Here is a 16,046-nt window from a genome sequence, read left to right as displayed (position 1 = left end):
GAGTGGCTCCTGCAGCCCCGCATTTTGGGCATGCCCCATCTGGGGATAAGCCCATATGAAAGGCCCGCCTTGGCGGTATATATGCTCTGAGCGCTACCTTGTACTGCATCTCCCAATGTTTTGAGGATTGGGTTATTTGCCTCAATCCCAAAATGTGTTCCTTTAGTGTTGCAGCTTTTATAGTTACACCCAGCTCCGCACTCCATGCCTCTGCCAGCTTTCCAGTGTCAAGTTCTGTATTTGCATCTTTAAGGTGTCTATGATGGAACTTCAATGGAACCTTCTGCTGGGATCTGATGGTGTATGCCTCCGCCAACTCCTCCTGGACATCCTCAGTCAAATCGTCCCAGGGTAAACCGGTGATGTAGTGTTTCAATTGATAATAGTAAAAAATGTCCGATGGTGGTAATTGATATCTTTTTTGTAATTCCCCAAAGGGCTGAATCTTTCCTTCCACTGTCAACACCTGTGCCAAAAAAATCAGTCCCTGTGTTTTCCATCTCCGGTAAGCGCTATGTAGCTGCCCTGGTGGAAAGTCCAGGTTCCCACATATGGGCATGTACGGTGTCGTCTTTGCTGAAAAGCGGTGTAGTCTGCAAACCCACCTCCAGACCGCTCGTGCTGATGTGAAGATTCCTGTGTCCACAAACTCCTTACTTATTATCGCTTTTGAAGCATGCAGCATGTATCCAGGATGTACTTGTTGTAGCGCTGCGGTTTCTATTGCTGTGGCCGAAAAGTAGCTCGTTCCTCTGAGCCAGTCATTTATGTGGCGCATGCCACTCGCTATTGTTAAATGCCTGATGTTCAAAAGCCCCAGACCCCCATATTCCACTGGGGTGTGAAGTATCCACAACGGTATTCGTGCCCGTTTCCCCCGCCAGAGGAAACGTTGGATGACTCTAGTCCATTTCTTTTCCACTGAATTTGTTAAGAATAGCGGAAGTACCTGAAAAACATATAGAGGCATATTTTCAAAGCACTTTGGAAGGCTAAGTTCCATAGGTTTCTATGGAACTTTGGAAGGCTAAGTGCTTTGAAAATATGCCTCATAGCCACCTAGGCACTATCATCATATTAATTATAGCAATACGACCCAACAGAGAAAGTGGGTAGTCATGCCACAATTGCAATCTTGTACATGTGTCCCTCATCAATTTGGAAACATTTAGGTGGTACAATTGCGTAAAATCTTTTGGTATACGGACCCCCAGATACCGAATTTCGCTATCCACCCAATTCACCTTAAGTTGTCTAGAGCTGGGAGTCCCTTCCCCATGCACCATCATGGCTGTTGACTTTGCAAGGTTAAGAGTGAACCCCGAGAGTTTGCTATACCTCTCAATTATATTTAATAATATCGGGAGTGCTTCATTAGGGTTAGTAGTCAAAATTAGCAGGTCATCAGCAAATGCCAACACCTTAATCTCATTGGCTCCTATCTTAGCCCCTTGTATTGCCCTTTCCAATTTTATTGCTCTGAGCAGGGGTTCCAGCGCTATGATAAATAATAAGGGCGATAAGGGGCATCCCTGACGTGTCCCCCTGCATATCTGAAAATTCTCACTTTTCACTCCATTAAGAAGGATCGCGGCTGAGGGCTCTGTGTATAATGCTGTGGTAGCCTCATAAAACCAGCCATGAAAGCCCATATAGCGCATCGTATCAAACATGAATTCCCAGTCCACTTTATCGAATGCTTTTTCCGCATCGAGGCTCAGAAGGAGTGCTGGTACTTCTTCATGTTTGCTACGGGCCATTCCCAAGAGCAACTTACGGACATTCCCACCTGCTTGTCTATTGCGTACAAACCCTGTCTGGTCTTCCCCGATTAGCCTCGGCAGAATTTTTGCTAGTCTATCAGCCAATATCTTTGCCAAAATTTTGTTATCCACATTAAGTAGTGATATTGGCCGATAGCCCTCAGCTTGGTCTTCGGGCTTGCCCGGTTTCGGTAACAGAGTTATAAGCGCTGAATTTGCGTACTGCGGAAACCTCTGAGCCTCCACTACAGTATCATAATATGCCCCAAGGACGCCCAGGGAAGCCTCGGGCAATAGTTTGTAGAACTCCCCTGAGAATCCATCAGGGCCTGGTGCAGAGGAGAGCGCCAGTCCTCTAACCACTTTTTGGAGCTCCTGGCCCTGAATAGGTTCGTTCAGCTGTCTAATTTCCTGGTCTTGCAAGCGCGGAACACCCAGCCTCCCCAAATAGGTATCCAGAGACTGTTCTCTAATCGTTTGTTGTTTCTGATATAGCTTGGAGTAATATTGCACGAATATCTGTCTGATGTCCTCATTTTTGGTTCGTAGCGCCCCCTGACTGTCTCTCACAGCTGTGACCACCCGGTGGGGTTTCCAATTCGTTACTAACTTTGCTAGAAGGGGGCCTGCTCTGTTCCCATACCTATGCAATCTGTATTTTTGATAAAACATCACTCTAGTGGTTTTCTCATGCAGGTATGAGTTAAGGCCTACTTGTATTGTCTTATAATGTTCCCATGTCTTTTTATTTGGGCTAGCCGCATATTGTCGTTTTGCCCTCTGTGCCTGTTTTTCCAGTTGTACTATAGCCCTAGCTATCTTTTTATTCTGTGCCGTCACGTACGCTATAACATCTCTTCTGAGGACCGCTTTCGCTGCCATCCAATATAAACTGGGATTATCTGCATGTTGGCTATTGAATTTGGCATAATCTTCCCATTTTGTTACAATGAATTGCGCAAAGTCTTTGTTCCCATAAAGATACCCTGGGAATCTCCATCCCCGGCTAGATTGAAAATAGCTAGGCGCCTCCATGTCCACCCACACCATGCTGTGATCTGATATCTCCTCAGGGCCTATTTCTGCTTGTAAGACTATTGGGAATAGCTCTCTGCTTACCATAATGTAATCTATTCTGGAGAGAGTCCCATGTGCTCGTGACAAGTGGGTGAATTCTTTCTCGCCCGGATGAATTACTCTCCATGTATCCAACACCCCCAAGGTATTCATAAACACCTTCAGCGCCTTTGCCTTACTTCCTCCCTGTGTATCCCCTTTAGGAGTTGAACAGTCTTGCATTGGGTCCACCACTAAATTGAAATCACCCAGTACTATCAGCGGGCACTGCAGCCTAGCGCACTGACGTATTAATGTTTGGTAAAAAGTGGGTTCGTATATATTGGGGCCATAGACACCCAGCAACGCCATTTCCTTCCCCTGTAGCCACAATTTTATTAAAACGTATCTTCCCTGTTCATCCTTTGATATTAGTTCTGCCTTAGCAGCCACACTCCTTTTAAGGAGGACCGCTACCCCTCGCCTCCTCCCATCTGCCGAGGCTGAGAATACTTCTCCCACCCAAGACCTCTTTAACTTCATGTGTTCTACCTCTGAGAGATGAGTTTCTTGTAAACAAGCGATATCTGCCTCATGTCGCCGCAATGCCGCTAGTATTTTTGCCCGCTTTACTGGCGACGTAATCCCTCCCACATTCCATGAAATGAAACGTGTTTTCTTAATGTGTGCCATACATTGTGAATAACGTACCCCAGTAGCCATTCCCAGCTTTGATCTTCTCCCCAGGGGACCCAGCCTCCCCCCCAGTGAGTTGTATAAATAATCATTCTAATATTAACAGCTCTTCTCCACATCCTATGCAGCAGTGGCCTTGTCCTCATTCTATGGAGCACATGACATTCCTCATTAACCTCCTTGTCCCCTTCCCCATACTTAACCTTGCCCCCCCTTATCCAATTCCCAACCCCCCTCCCTTCCTCCCCCCCCCCATCCCTTCTCCCCAATACCCAATCTTGCACCCCAGTCATTCTGTGAACAAACACAGAATGTACTCTCCCGTTAGAGGCAAGAGGCCCTCGCTCCCAGCGCTCCCTGTAACATCCTAAGTAACAACCACCACTCTGTAATATAACCACAAAATTTCACATAACAGTGCACAATATCTAACATGCATCTACTCAGCCTTCCACTGCATGCCCATTATCTGCGAGGAAAGATTTAGCTGCAGCCACAGTTTGAAAATGATGCCACTTGTCCTGAAACAAAATCTTAAGGCGGGCTGGGTACATCAAGGCAAATTTCAGATGATTGGTAATTAACAAGGAGCATAGCGGGTGAAATCCTCTCCGCTGTTCCTGAACAGACTGAGAATAGTCTTGAAAAATCAATATCTTATGCCCTTCATACTCGAGTTCTGTTCTCCTGAGGCGAAATCCGTTCATTATTTCCACTTTGTGTTTAAAGTTGAGTATCTTCGCCACAATCACCCTGGGGCGGTTTTTAGAGTCATCCTTACGGCCCACGCGGTGCGCCCGTTCCACCACTAGTGGGTTTCCAGAATCTGTTACTGCTAGCTCCTTTGCCAGCCACGCCTCCAGCCACGTTTCCAAGTTCTTCTCTGGAACCTTCTCCGGAATGCCCACGATTCTTATATTGTTTCTCCTGGATCTGTTTTCCAGGTCTTCCAGTTTCTGGGCTTGCTCTGCTAATTGTTTTTTTAACAACGCTATATCTGGGGTCTGTGATTGAGTTTCATCCTCAATAGTTGAAACTCTTGTTTCTAAATCTCCAGTTCTTTTCCCCAAGCCGTCCAATCTTGCCTGGAAGGACTCCAATTGTTCAGATAGCGTGTTCCAGCGCGGATCCATGGCTTTTATTACTGCCGCTGTTATTTGTTCCAATTGTGCGTCCGTGAATATAGGAGTTGGTGCCGCGACCGCGATCGCGTCCGCCATTTTGGACTCGCTTCCCCCCGCTTTAGTTTTTTCTTTTTTTGATGATTTCTGTGCCATTTCCGTCGGCGATTTGTGGAGGAACTTGTCCATACAGTGTGTGCACTGTTCGCTATCGTGGCAGGCGGTTGTTTTAGTTTACTTCCTCATAAATGTTAGCGCTTGACAGCGAGGGACCTCAGAGCCGAGTTAAGCTGCTGCCGACCCGCTCACCGCATCACCGGAAGTCCATGAAAACAGATCTATTTTTATACTATGGTATGACATGCTTCTTAGTAACCTTGCAGATGAGATACCTAAACTGCAAGGTATAAGACTTGCTTCTTAACTACAATACACCCCTCTTCACATTTACAACTAAAATAATGTTACTACCTGGCACCTTCTTCTAATTAGTGTTTTCTACCATCTTTAGCCTCCTTTTCAGACACTCCCATCCATTCTTTTTATTCTGCAGACACCCGACAGCAGAGCGAAGAAGGGAAAAGTAAAAGTTAGTTACCTTCCTTCTTTACTTCAGCTTTTTAACATCGTCGTCTGGGGCTGGGCTGGCAGCCTGGCACCTTTACTTGTTGTGCCTACCTACGGTATGATACAGCTTCCTTCGCCTTTGGTGCTCCCGCACTCTCCCTCTGCAGTATCCCGCCTATGCGGGACAGGAAAAGGAAACTGCACTGTAGCCTGCACAGCTTCGGGGCCCGGAAGTTGGAACAATGAAGCTGTGCAGGGCGGTCCAAGGAGGAGCATGCAGGGACTGCAGCGGGAGCCTGCCCGGCGGGAGGGACAGGACAGACATGCACTCAGGCGTCCAGGCGGGCCCACCACCACTGCCTAAGTTCGGGCTTCGGCGACTCTGGAAGCTCCTCTGTGCTCTGCCTAACTCTGACTGTTGCAGCATGATGATCATCCCGCCTATGCGGGAGCGGAAACTAACAGAGCAGCCAGAGGGAAAGCTTCCGACGACGTCGAAGGCAGTGTGTATCTGCACACGGAGACGGAGACAGAGTCAATCCGGATTCTGGAACATAGGAGGTAGGAGGCGGAGCAGACGGACACAGCAGTGCAGGCAAGGAGTCGGGTCGGGACGGTGCAGGGAGCGGGACCGGGCGGGAGGGACTTTATGCCCCACTTCACGTTGTCACGTCATGTGCCACTGCCAAATTATTGGGGGTGCTTGAGCACCCACGGAGTCGGCGCCTATGATCACAGCTGCATGCTCTGGTGTTCTGTTCGGTGGGCATGCTTCCAAACAAAAACTTTGCTAGGTCTTACTTTTGGGGGAGGTCTTATATTTAGCAATTCAGCAAAACCTCTACTTGGTCTTATTTTCAGGGGATGTCTTATTTTCGGGGAAACACGGTATAAGGAGGAAAAAAGCCTCAGCAGTCACAAGCTTGTGCTGTGGAAACAAAATCCATTCACTATGACAGGAATACCACAGCAGCCCATCGAATAAGACCAATCATAGGCAAAAACATCCAAAACAACATTTAATTACAATAAAAATTTTTATGTATTTGCAAATTTCTCTCATGTATTGTGCAATTAAAGCCTTGCTTACAACCATATGCTTGCTCTTAACAATGTGCTTGCAGCAAAAACACTCAAAATCCTGTACAAGTTCTTTAGGCTTGCTTTGATCTTCAATATGTAAAAACAAATATAGCAGCTTTTAGGCTTGCTTCTTGTCGGACCCGATCCCAATGGGGACCCGTTTCACCAGTATTGGCTGCTTCAGGGCAAACTTGGGTCATAAACAACTGCATGGAACAATAAGAAGCTGCTGAGATATGTATGCAAATTAATTGGTTAATGAGCTCTTAACCATCAATAATTGGATACCAACAACCAATTATTGTTGTTGACACTCATTAAAATATGTGCACAAATCTGCCTGCACACTATTCTATGAGGCAAGGAGCCTAACTCTTCTAGTGTGTAATTCAAAATGGGGTGTGGTCATGGGTGTTTCAAAAGTTTCTGTGCATAGTTACAGAATACTGCCTTGGTGTACCTAACTTGGGCACCTGCCTTTACACCAGCTTTAGTCTGGCGCCTAAAGTCAGGCACGGGAATTGGCACTAACGCCTGGATTCTATATAGCGTCACTTAAGTTGTGTGTGCAAATCCATTCATATTCTGGATTTGCACATGTGACTTAATTCGTTAACAAGCCAATCAGCACGGATAATTGACAATTAACAAGCAATTATTGACACTAGTTGCCATTAATTAGAATTTATGCACACAGCTAAGCTTATTCTATAATGTGATGCATGTAAATTCTAAGTCACACAGTTGAAAAAGGGGTGTGGCCATAGGTGTGGAACAGGCAGGTCACGGACATTTCTAAAATCTATGCACGTGGCTATAGAATACACCTGGTCTGTGTGTAATTTAGGCATTGGAATTTACACCAAGTTTTACTTGGTGTAACTGCCCATGAGTAAATTTAGTCACATGGACAGCCGCTCAATGTACACAGAAATTTAGGAGTATTCTATAAAATACTCCTAAATTTAGGTGCATTTTATAGAATATGCGTAGGCGTGTATTTTTTCCATGCAGATTTTTCAGGCATCCTATGTAGAATCTAGTCCTATACACTATTCTATATAGGGCATAGAATAGCATTTAGCACCTATATTTTTCAGAGCCCATTTTTGAGCACCATTTATAGAATGGCCCCCATTATGAACAAAGTGTGCAAGTCATTTTTACCTGCAGGCTTCACACCAAGTTTCAAAGAGAAAGCTCTTGCCTACTTTCACTATGAAACTTGACAGGGCATGAAGTACCCAAGGAATTTTCCACCTGCTTTCTGTGTGGGTGGATTTTCCATATACAATAATGCACATAGACCTGAAAATACAGTCTACACACTTCATTATCCAATCAAGCATGGTCCTGGGAATGCCTCGACCAAAAGCAGGTAAAAGCAATTTTCAAGCAGTCAATATATATGCATAAATCACTCTTTACCCACATATGTGACATTGAATATTGTGCTCCACATGACATACATGCTGTCTTTCCTCTCCCTTATATGATCCTTGATTTGGTCCTTTGGGATGAATGTTGCTGTGGTATCAGATCTGTAGTTCCTTTGCTTGGCTTTTTATGTTTAGTATGTAAACCGCCTAGACCTGTTTCTCAGACATGGCAGTACAGTAATTGTGGAATAAACAATAAACCTACTGCTGAAGGATGACAGAGGTTCTTGAATCTCTCAGAACATATGAACACAAGCACAGAACCTTCCGGCAAATTTTACATTCATTTCATTTTCTTCTTATAGAGCAAAAGCTGTGTCCGAATCCTGCCATGCATTTGGTTATGTCCCTGGGATTGAGAGACCTGAACCACGCAGCACTGGAGTTTCCCTAGACAGAGATTCTGTTTGTCAAGTTCATCAGTGCCTACCCAGTCCCTGCCCCAACTTTGCGAGAGATCATTTGCCCTCCTCCAGCTGCTCATATGGACCCACATATAATCAATGCAATGGGCAGGTACCCTCCAGCTCACGGGATTCACATCAGCAACATCAGTACTGCAACTGCCATCGGCAAGAGGCCAGAGCCACCTACAGCATGCCCCACCTGCCAGGCCATGAAGAAAGGAGTACGCTATGCTCACACCACTCCAGTGTGAATCCTTCAGACAATGTTTCTCAACATCAGAAAACCGAGTGCCAGTGGAAGCAGTGGTCCCATGATGAACAGCACCTCCGACCGCTGCAACATCATATTGTGACTGTCAGGTAAACTTCAAGGCCTCCTTTATTATCTGTACAGTAGCTGTGGGACACAGCAGGGCAGAAGTATTATCATCCTTTAACTTCATGTATGTTACAAAACCAGTGGCGTTCCTTGGTCGGCTGCTACCCGGGGCAGTTTGCCACTGCGCACCCCCTCTCCCCTCTGGGTGCATATTCAGACCAGGAGAGACAGCCCGGCTAATTCCCACAGTTAGAATGAGCCAACATGTTCAATACTGGGCCATTTCCAGTGACCGGCACTGAATATCCAGTTTACTTTTGGCCACTATCAACTTAGCCGGCTAAGTTGATAGTGGCCAAAGATATAGGCCTGCTATTTTGGCAGCCCAATTTAGCCACAACTTGGCCGGTGAAGTGCTGAATATTCATGGGTAGCTGGTTATATGTTGCGATATAACTGGTTAGCCACTATGCGCTGACCATGAATATTCAGCGGGAGATAACCGACTATCTCCTGTTGAATATTCATGGATGGCCAGTTAAGTGCTATTTAATCGGCCAGGAGCTGTTCCTGGCCAGTTAAATATTGCTGAATATCAGCCAGAAATTATTTAACCCTGTGGCTGGTGTTAAAAAAACACTAATGATTGCAGCATTTGAATATGGACCCAAGAGTGTGCTCTTATCTATAATTTGAGTATCTAGGTACTTGAGTAAATATTATTTGCTAGGTTGAATACTAAGAAAAAGCAGTTCCTGATGAAAGTGGGTTTCTCTTCTCTTGCAACTATAGGATAGTGATAACTGGGATAGGATTTGCAGCTTGCCTCTCATATGGGTGATGACAAACTCAGCAAATTGAAAGAATAATTATATGACTCTCTTTGCATCCTTGTAGGCATGACAAAGCTTTCAAGATGCCAAGAAGGTATGTTTAATTTTCCTGCCTGTCCATGCCTTGTAATATGTAATTATCTCACACTGGTACACTGTTGCCTTGAGTCACATTTTATTGCACAGGGTATTCTTAGCTAAACATTCAATACACATGGCTGCAACATTAACAAAAGTGTACTTAAAAATGCACATTTTCTGGCTGCGGTTGTCCTCTGTTCATGTAACAATTTAAATGGCTCTCTAGAAAAGAGTCTCATTGGCTTTCTAACCTCTGAATTTTTATTTAAACATTTATATTCCACTCAGTCTGCGATTCTTGGCAGATTACAAGTAAGAACATACATATTTCATATATTAAAACTAAAAACATATAACAAAACAACACAATAACTAACAATGGATCAATGTATAACTCAATGTAATCAACCAGATACCAAGTACCAAGTACAAAGCCGTGCTAGCAATTCCCACATGTCAAATGAGAGGAAGCCCATAGGAACTGAATGGGCTTCCTCTCATTTGCTGCATAGGAATCACTAGCGCGGCTTTGTGAAAGAAGCCCTTAAACAGTACATAGCTCAAGGGAAAGCCGGTGGTGGGAGGCAGGGCTGGTGGTTGGGAGGCGGGGCTAGTGCTGGGCAGACTTCTATGGTCTGTGCCCTGAAAATGGCAGATACAAATCAAGGTAAGGTATACACAAAAAGTAGCACATATGAGTTTATCTTGTTGGGCAGACTGGATGGACCATGCAGGTCTTTTTCTGCTGTCATCTACTATGTTACTATAAATAAATATGTCCTTAATTGTTTCCAGAATGAGGCCAGTTGTTGTACCTTATTCAATTCAATAGGCAGCATGTTCCATAACTGTGGGCTTGCAACTTCAACTTCAGAAGTACTAGAGCGAAATTCATGTAGGCTTACTGTTAGAAAGAGAACACATCTAGCAGACAGCTGCCAAATGTGATGTTCATGGTGGTTGATAAATTCTCGGAGTTGCTGCTATGATAATGGAATGGGGGCTTCTGAAACCTGACCAGACTAAAACCCACTGTTCACCTATTTAAAACATATCCCTTCCATGGACGTCTGCCCCCCCTGTTGTACAGTGTGGAAGGACTGAACCCAGCATGGTAATGACCACCACCATTCTAGTATAGTTGATGAATTATTAGTGGGGGAGCGGTACAGGATAGAGACTGACCAAATTTTTGTTTTGGTTTCAGTTATGGCACCAAAACCAGCCCAAAATCCTTTTTATGCCTGGTTTCGGCCGAAAGGTTATTTCAAATTTTGGCCATGTTTTTGGTTTTGGCTGAATATTACTATGTATTTTGGTGGAAGCAGAAACTTTATGCTTTGTTCCATTTGCTTCCCTCCTCCTTCTCTCCCAAACAGGAGTTGCCCCTTTTCTCAATCCCCCTATGAGTGTCCCCCCCCCCCCCATCACCCATAGGCCCCCTGAGCCTGTCTTACAATCCCTGGTGGTCTAAGAGTGTAGTTGGGGCTCCTGCCTGGTTAAACCCTGCTGAGCCAGCTGGGTGACAATACTTAGCAGCACTTATCTGGGTAGTGCTGTGAATATTTCCACTAACTGATCATTCATTCCCTAATTGAGTGATTTCTAAACCTGGTCCTGGAGTCACCCCAGCCAGTCAGACTTTCAGGGTATGCACCAAGAATATTCATGAGAGAGATTTGCATGCACTCACTGCATGCAGATCTCTCTCATGAATATTCATTGTGGTTATCCTGAAAACCTGACTGGCTGGGGTGCCTCCAGGACTAGGTTTGGGAACCATTGCCCTAACCGACAAGGTTAGGGGCTGTCCAGGGGCGGAGTTTGGGCAGAGCCACAAATAGCTAGTTAGAGGTGATATTCGGTCCACTCACTAGCTAAGTTAGGACAGCCAAGTTAACCAGGCACCAGTCTAAATACTGGCCAGTGTCCAGTTAACTTCCAGGTCAGCATCCATACCCAGATATTTCAATGGCAGGAGCCATGCATGCCCCAGCATTGAATATCTGAAGTTACTTCAGCCCACAGCTCTGAGCGGCTTACAACCCACTTACTGCTGCAGACCGAATATTACCCCCCTAAGAGTTTGAAAATGGTCTTGCTGATCTAAAATACAGAATAGAGCAGGGCTTCTAAATGTAAGCAAATTAACAGGAGACTTTTTCTTTAATCTGAATACAGTTATTCCCAGGTGATTGCTGATTGGCCTGTGGCTGTCCTGGTGCTGTGCTCTCTGATGGTCCTAGTATGTACCCTCTCTGGCTTGCTGGTTGGGCCCCTGCCAGATTTTTCTGAGCCCCTGTTGGTGAGTCTGTTAACTGGGATGTGGAGATGTGCGACTACTGAAGGCAGGGAAAGGTTCTACACTAAATAATGCCAATTTTTTCTCTCTAGTCAATTATGAAATAAAAGACACATTTTAACATTCCATTTGCCCCACTGCTTCCCCAAATTTCCAGGAGAGATATTTTACTGAATACATAGCAATATCAAAATGCACAGGTCATTATTCCTTTGCTGTGGTCATCGATAAAAAAGATTCAGATATTCAGCACCATTATCCAGTTAGTAAGTAGTGGTGAACATCTAGCAGCAATCACTAGCATTATCCAGAAAGCAGCGATATTCACTCCATTATCTGGATAACTTCTCCAGACAGAGGACTGAATATCACTGCTATTTGGATAATTCCTGGGATTGCACACACTCCATCCCTGCACTAAATTGATAGTTCTGGGGCAGCCAATAATGATTATTAGCGGCACTATCTGGAAAGTGTCACATAAAATCACTGATAGACCAACAGCAGTTATCTTGATCAGGGATGTAGCTACAATTGAGCAAGACTGGCAAAATGCCCAGGGCGCCCAATGGTAGGGGCCGCCCAAATTTGCACCTTCCCTACCTCTCGATCCTCTCTCTTCTCATACCCAGACTGGTCCAGCAGTACACCAGCTTTCAACCAAAACACCCTCAACCCCGGCCGGCAGGTCGGTCCTCCACACACAGCAATGGCTTACAGTAGAGTGCTGAAAGCTGCCTCTCTGGTCAGCAGAGCTTTTCCTCTGCCATGTCCCATCCACAGGAAGTTGCATCAGAGAGGCGGGATGTAGCAGAGGAAAGGCGGCTCTGCCGGCCAGAGAGGTAGCTTTCAGCACTCTCTCTGTCACAAGCTGCTGCTGTGTGTGGAGGCCTGAACTCCCGACGGGGGTGTGTGTGTGGAGTCTCGCAACTGTGTTGGGGAAGGGGGCAGGAAGGGAAATATGCTGGACTAGGGCATAGGGAGATGGAGAAATCCCAGTGTGGGGACAGAGGGGGAGAGAGATGATGGACCAACAGAGGGAGGAAGAAAGAAAGAGATGCCAGACCAAGGAGGGTGGGGGGAGGGACAAGGACACAGAAAAGATACTGTCTGTGAAGGGAACAAAGGGACAGAGACAAGGACACAGAGGGGCAATACTGGACACAAGGGAAGAAATAGAGACACAGAGGTGAATGCTGGACAAAGTAAGATAGGAACACAGAGAAGAGATACTTAACATGGGGAGGGGACGAGGACAGGGACGTAGAGGGGAAATTCTGGACAGGACAGATACTGGACATAGAGACGAAGTGTAAGACAGGAGTCCCTGGATAAAATTAAGAAAAAAAACTGAAAAAAGTAGAAGAGAGACACTAGGACCAAATAAATAATAAGACTACAAAGGAAGAAAAAAAGTATTATTTTTTTCTGAATTTATTCATTGTAATATCAAAGATCAGACAACAAAGGAAGAAAAAAAGTATTTTTCTGAATTAATTGTAATATGTCAGCTTTGGGAAATGTGCATCCTCCCTCCCTCTACCCCCTCAATATATACTACCTTGGGAGCGTTAATGTTATAGGGGTCCCATCTCAATTTTTCCGCCCAGGGACCATTGAGTCCTTAGCTACACCACTGATTTGGATAGCAGGTACTGGGAGGCGGGGCTGGTGGTTGGGAGGCGGGGATAGTGCTGGGCAGACTTGCACGGTCTGTGCCCTGCAAGGGACAGATGCAGATCAAGGTAAGGTATGCACGGGAAGTGGCACGTGTGAGTTTGTCTTGTTGGGCAGACTGGATGGACCGTGCAGGTCTTTTTCTGCCGTCATCTACTATGTTATCTGGATAAGTAATTTTAAATATTGAGCCCAAGAAAAATCACTGACTTGTAGTACTGGGGGGACGTCTCTGGTAAAAAAAAAATACTCCTTCCACACTGGCTACAGTCACTGAATCCAGATATGGAGGTTTCAGAAACATGTAATACCAAGAAGGGACAAGTGAGTAACTTATCAACTCCTCTAAAGATGACATTGGTTCCTTGTTTGGGAGTTTTAAAACCTCATATAGGAGTTTGTTTTTCGCTAATTTATTATAGGGCCCTTTTACAAAGGTGCACCAAAAAGTGGCCTGCGCTGGTGTAAACACGTGTATTGGACGTGCACAGGTCCATTTTTCAGCACACCTGAAAAAAAGGCCTTTTTTTGGCCGAAAATGGATGTGCGGCAAAATAAAAATTGGTGCATGTCCATTTTGGGCCTGACACCTTACCGCCACCCATTGACTTAGCGGTAAGGTCTCATGCGTTAACTGGGCAGTAATCATCAGTGCGCGTACAATGCCGATTACCGCCCGGTTAGCGCCACGCACTGGAAAATAAAATATATTTTCCGGCGTACATAGCATGAAATTACTGCCCGGGCCCCTATGTCCAATTAATTATAGCATTTTTATTGACTGCAGGGCTTTGAGCCTCGGGACACTGACCTTGGAAGAAAGCTGGTCGTCTGGAAGAACATACAGAGTCACACTGGTTATAAGAAGACTCTGTCCCTTTATCCCTACACTGAAAAGAGTAGGTACGGTGATCCTTTTTTTCTGCGATTTGCAGTTTAGAGGTCACTGCTGAGATTTTGTGGGAGAGTTGGAATTGTAAACTCTTGGAACTCTTTTACAGTGGATACAATAAGAACTTATTGTAAGTCTTATTTCCTCTATAGACCTGCATCAACGTTTCCAGCCCAGATTTTTTTCAATTCATATCCGTTCTGATTTCATTTCAGCTACAATGATATTGACCGTAACAGCAGAACAGATAAAGTAATACACAGTAAACTGAAACCACGTTCCCGCAGAATGGTGGAGCAGGACCATGGGAAAGATGGCTCCTTTTGTGGACCACCAGGTAAATGGCATCCAGTACTGATCCACAGAAGAAGGAGCAGATGGCAAGGGAAAATCCGAGAGATCATTCTATCAGCAGAAACGAGATAATAAAAGCAAACACTAATTTCTGGAATTAGAGGTGAAAAGAGTAACCTGTGGGAAGGGAGGGGACATATCTCACCCCCTTCTATTCACATAGGCAATAAATAAGGAGATCATCGGCATTTCTGATTTACTTTTTGTGCAGTTTTGGGTCAGAAAGACAAGTTAAATATGTATAAACAAATGAAAAGATCACTGTGTGCCTCAATTTAAAAGTCTGCCAAGTCATTTTAGAAGGCTTGAACAGCTTTTACACGTGTAATGAGCTATTTCAGAAAGATGCTATTTATATGTGTACACCCACAGCTTTCAGTTTCTAGGCAGGCATGTTGTGGGTGTGTTTTGGAATGGCTGGAAAAGAATGCATGTCTTTTTCAGTTTTGCAAAGACAGTAAGAACATAAGAGTTGCCTTACTGGGTCAGACCAAGGGTCCATCTAGTCCAGTATCCAGTAGTCAGTCCGTGTCACAAGGACCTGGCAGCGCCCCAAAAGTAGCAATATGCCATGCTACTTTAACCTCAAGGATAAATAGTGGCTTTCCCCCAAGTCTACCTTAATAGTGGTTTATTGTCTTTTCCTCCAGGAATTTATCCAAACCTTTTTTGAACTCAGCTTCATTAACCGCTTTTACCACTTGCTCCAGCAATGAGTTCTAGATAGGTTGAGTGAGAAAATATTTTCTCCTATTTGTTTTAAATGTGCTACTATGTAACTTCATGGAGCATCCCCTAATCTTTGTACTTTAGAAACAGTAAACAATCGATTCACGTTTATCTGGTTTCTCCATTCAGGATTTTATAGACCATTATCATATCCCTCTTCAGCTGTCTCTTCTCAAAGCTGAAGAGCCCGAACCTCTTTAGATGTTCTTCATATGAGAGTTGTTCCAGTCCCTTAATTATTTTGGTCACCCTTCTTTGTACCTTTTCCAGTTCCAGCTATATGTCTGAACTAATCGACTTACCAATTAGAAACCCAATTGAATCAGCCAGAATGTACTTAACTCTTCACTTCCCAAGTTGTAAAAGCCTGAAGTATAAATCAACATACGCGTCAAGTTTCTCTTACATATGCACACAGCTCTGGAGTTCTCTACCAAAATGCCTGAATTCTACGAATAATTATCTAGAATTAAAAAAAACCCTAAAAACTCACCTGTTCAAGAAGGCATACCCCACAGTATCTGACATAAATACCGAATAATGAAATATGGCATTTTAATCAGGAATCGGACAGTTTTCAACCCCGACGCATGATCACACCCTAACATTTTGTCTGAATCACCCCAACCTATTTACGGATACTTCTTTACTGTATTTATCACACTAATAGTACCCCTATACTGTATTTGTTCACACCGGAGTCTGTAACCACCTCTCCGGAACTATG

The 16,046-nt window shown here is 44.6% G+C and overlaps 1 protein-coding gene across 1 annotated transcript in view; it reads left to right on the top strand.

Moving 5' to 3' along the window:
- Positions 1-16,046, top strand: part of LOC115458657 (protein dispatched homolog 2-like) — a 44,338-nt gene that overhangs the window by 20,265 nt on the left and 8,027 nt on the right. Inside the window, exons 2-6 of the mRNA XM_030188492.1 lie at positions 8,031-8,492; positions 9,349-9,378; positions 11,547-11,670; positions 14,132-14,247; positions 14,452-14,573. Coding sequence (XP_030044352.1) covers positions 8,323-8,492; positions 9,349-9,378; positions 11,547-11,670; positions 14,132-14,247; positions 14,452-14,573 — 562 coding nt within the window. The 5' untranslated portion in view covers positions 8,031-8,322. The remainder of the gene's footprint in view (positions 1-8,030; positions 8,493-9,348; positions 9,379-11,546; positions 11,671-14,131; positions 14,248-14,451; positions 14,574-16,046) is intronic.

The sequence above is a fragment of the Microcaecilia unicolor genome, unplaced genomic scaffold (genome assembly GCF_901765095.1).
Source record: "Microcaecilia unicolor unplaced genomic scaffold, aMicUni1.1, whole genome shotgun sequence".
NCBI lineage: Eukaryota > Metazoa > Chordata > Amphibia > Gymnophiona > Siphonopidae > Microcaecilia > Microcaecilia unicolor.
The sequence above is the reverse complement of the archived record's forward strand: the minus strand, read 5'-3'. Positions and strand labels throughout refer to the sequence as shown.